Source organism: Lottia gigantea, assembly GCF_000327385.1.
Source record: "Lottia gigantea unplaced genomic scaffold LOTGIsca_602, whole genome shotgun sequence".
Classification (NCBI taxonomy): domain Eukaryota; kingdom Metazoa; phylum Mollusca; class Gastropoda; family Lottiidae; genus Lottia; species Lottia gigantea.
In genome coordinates, this window is record NW_008710057.1 from 9,503 (window position 1) to 12,475 (window position 2,973).

At 31.9% G+C, this 2,973-nt stretch overlaps 1 protein-coding gene across 1 annotated transcript; it reads left to right on the forward strand.

Annotated features, from left to right (window-relative positions):
* Window positions 1-189: 189 nt before the first annotated feature.
* On the forward strand, window positions 190-1,835 carry LOTGIDRAFT_146013 (hypothetical protein; the record flags this gene model as incomplete). Its single annotated transcript, XM_009064165.1, has 4 exons — window positions 190-405; window positions 1,059-1,181; window positions 1,370-1,482; window positions 1,634-1,835. 4 exons carry the CDS (start codon window positions 190-192, stop codon window positions 1,833-1,835), a joined length of 654 nt encoding a protein of 217 aa, XP_009062413.1.
* Between the last annotated feature and the right edge of the window lie 1,138 nt (window positions 1,836-2,973).

Consider the following 2,973-nt stretch of genomic DNA (forward strand, 5'->3'; position numbering starts at 1 on the left):
CACTTATCACAGAAGTAAGGAATGGCAATCATGGTTTACCGGATCTACGTCCATATTGTCATGTGACCATGTGATTCTGGTTGTCCAAACATTATAGACTGGTCTTTCCGTAAACAAATAAAAACAAATAAATTAGTCAGATATGGATTCAAACGCATAATACAAAAATTCTAAATTTTAGAAAGAAATATGGATGGAGGTAATCAACCACAAGATGACACCACTGACCTTATAGATGACGAAACTAAACAGAAACTAATTGATGATCTCTTAGCAGTGTTAAATTCTGGGTCTGATGAGGAATGTTCAATTTGTTTAGACAGTCTAAAACACCCTGTTATAACACCCTGTGCTCATGTTTATTGTCGTACCTGTATTGAAAACGTCATACAACAAAATAACACGGTCAGTATATTTATTACACCTTTACTCCTTGAAAATATTACAGCTTTATAACTGGAAATATTACAGCTTTATACCTGGAAATATTACAGCTTTATACCTGGAAATATTACGGCTCTATATCTGGAAATATTACGGCTCTATAACTGGAAATATTACAGCTTTATAACTAGAAATATTACAGCTCTATATCTGGAAATATTACAGCTTTATAACTAGAAATATTACAGCTTTATAACTAGAAATATTACAGCTTTATAACTAGAAATATTACGGCTTTATATCTGGAAATATTACAGCTTTATATCTGGAAATATTACAGCTCTATAACTGGAAATACTACAGCTTTATAACTAGAAATATTACAGCTCTATAACTGGAAATATTACAGCTCTATAACTGGAAATATTACAGCTTTATAACTAGAAATATTACAGCTCTATAACTAGAAATATTACAGCTTTATAACTAGAAATATTACGGCTTTATAACTAGAAATATTACAGCTTTATAACTGGAAATATTACAGCTTTATAACTGGAAATATTACGGCTTTATAACTGGAAATATTACAACTTTGTGGTTTGTATGTTTGTTATATTATGAATGTTGCATTATGGTTATGTTCAAGGTCAGAAAGATTTTTATATTTCCAGATGACAACAGCATGTCCGATGTGTCGAGAAGAAATAAAGTTAGGTTTTTGGTTTGGAGTTCCTGAAAAACAACAACCGGAGATACCTGTGATTACTGATGAAAACTGGCAGTCCAGTAGCAAGGTAGGAGATATTTACAAGGTTTCTAAGTTATTGCCCTTGATTTAGTTTTGGCTTGGACGAGTAATTTGTCTTCATTTTGAGAGTCCTTGATAGGAAATCTTTTTCTATCTCTACTGGATCAGTTCTGGACCTGATCAGTCAGGTGCTCTGCTGGGGTAAGTTTACATTTATTGATTCACAAATTGTAGGTAGATGCATTAATGAAAGCTCTAGTTCAACAACGTATTGATGACCCTACTGTTAAAAGTATCATAGTTTCACAGTTTACATCTCTACTGACTCTTATTGAGGTACCATTGAGGTAAGTACAGTCTCCTATATTTCTTGACTATTATCATTAATATAGTTATTAAAGGAATCAATGTTGATCTTGCCGTTATATTTACAGTTATCTACAGTTTATTTATTTTTAGATTAAACTTAAAAACAACCTATTAAAAATTATCTTGCAGATTAAATGGTTTTAAGTTTGCTCGACTAGATGGTAAAATGACTAACAAGAAAAGAGTTGATAATATGGAGATGTTTATGGACCCATCACTCGACTCTCCTACCATATTTCTACTGTCACTGAAGGCTGGAGGAGTTGGACTAGATCTTAAGGCAGCCAGTCGCGTCTTTCTAATGGATCCTGTAAGTATATCATTTCAGTGATATAATGTTGAGTGAAGTTTCATACATGCAAATATACATTAGATATCTAGACAGGAAAAAAAAGATGACTATATAGATAGCTGAAATTGAGCTCTATCAGCTGGTATAGTAAATATTTAGATGACTATATAAATAGCTGAAATTGAGCTTTATCAGCTGGTGAAGTAAATATTTAGATGACTATACAGATAGCTGAAATTGAGCTCTATCAGCTGGTATAGTAAATATTTAGATGACTATATAAATAGCTGAAATTGAGCTTTATCAGCTGGTGAAGTAAATATTTAGATGACTATACAGATAGGTGAAATTGAGCTCTATCAGCTGGTATAGTAAATATTTATATGACTATACAGATAGCTGATATTGAGCTCTATCAGCTGGTGAAGTAAATATTTAGATGACTATACAGATAGCTGAAATTGAGCTCTATCAGCTGGTATAGTAAATATTTATATGACTATACAGATAGCTGATATTGAGCTCTATCAGCTGGTGAAGTAAATATTTAGATGACTATACAGATAGCTGAAATAGAGCTCTATCAGCTGGTATAGTAAATATTTAGATGACTACACAGATAGCTGATATTGAGCTCTATCAACTGGTAAAGTAAATATTTAGATGACTATACAGATAGCTGAAATTGAGCTTTATCAGCTGGTGAAGTAAATATTTAGATGACTATACAGACAGCTGAAATTGAGCTCTATCAGCTGGTGAAGTAAATATTTAGATGACTTTACAGACAGCTGAAATTGAGCTCTATCAGCTGGTAAAGTAAATATTTAGATGACTATATAAATAGCTGAAATTGAGCTCTATCAGCTGGTATAGTAAATATTTATATGACTATACAGATAGCTGTAATTGAGCTTTATCAACTGGTGAAGTAAATATTTAGATGACTACACAGATAGCTGATATTGAGCTCTATCAACTGGTAAAGTAAATATTAAGATGACTATAAAGATAGCTGAAATTGAGTTCTATCAGCTGGTAAAGTAAATATTTAGATGACAATACAGATAGATTAAATTGAGCTATATCAGCTGGTAATATTTAGATGACTACACAGATAGCTGATATTGAGCTCTATCAACTGGTAAAGTAAATATTTAGATGACAATACAGATAG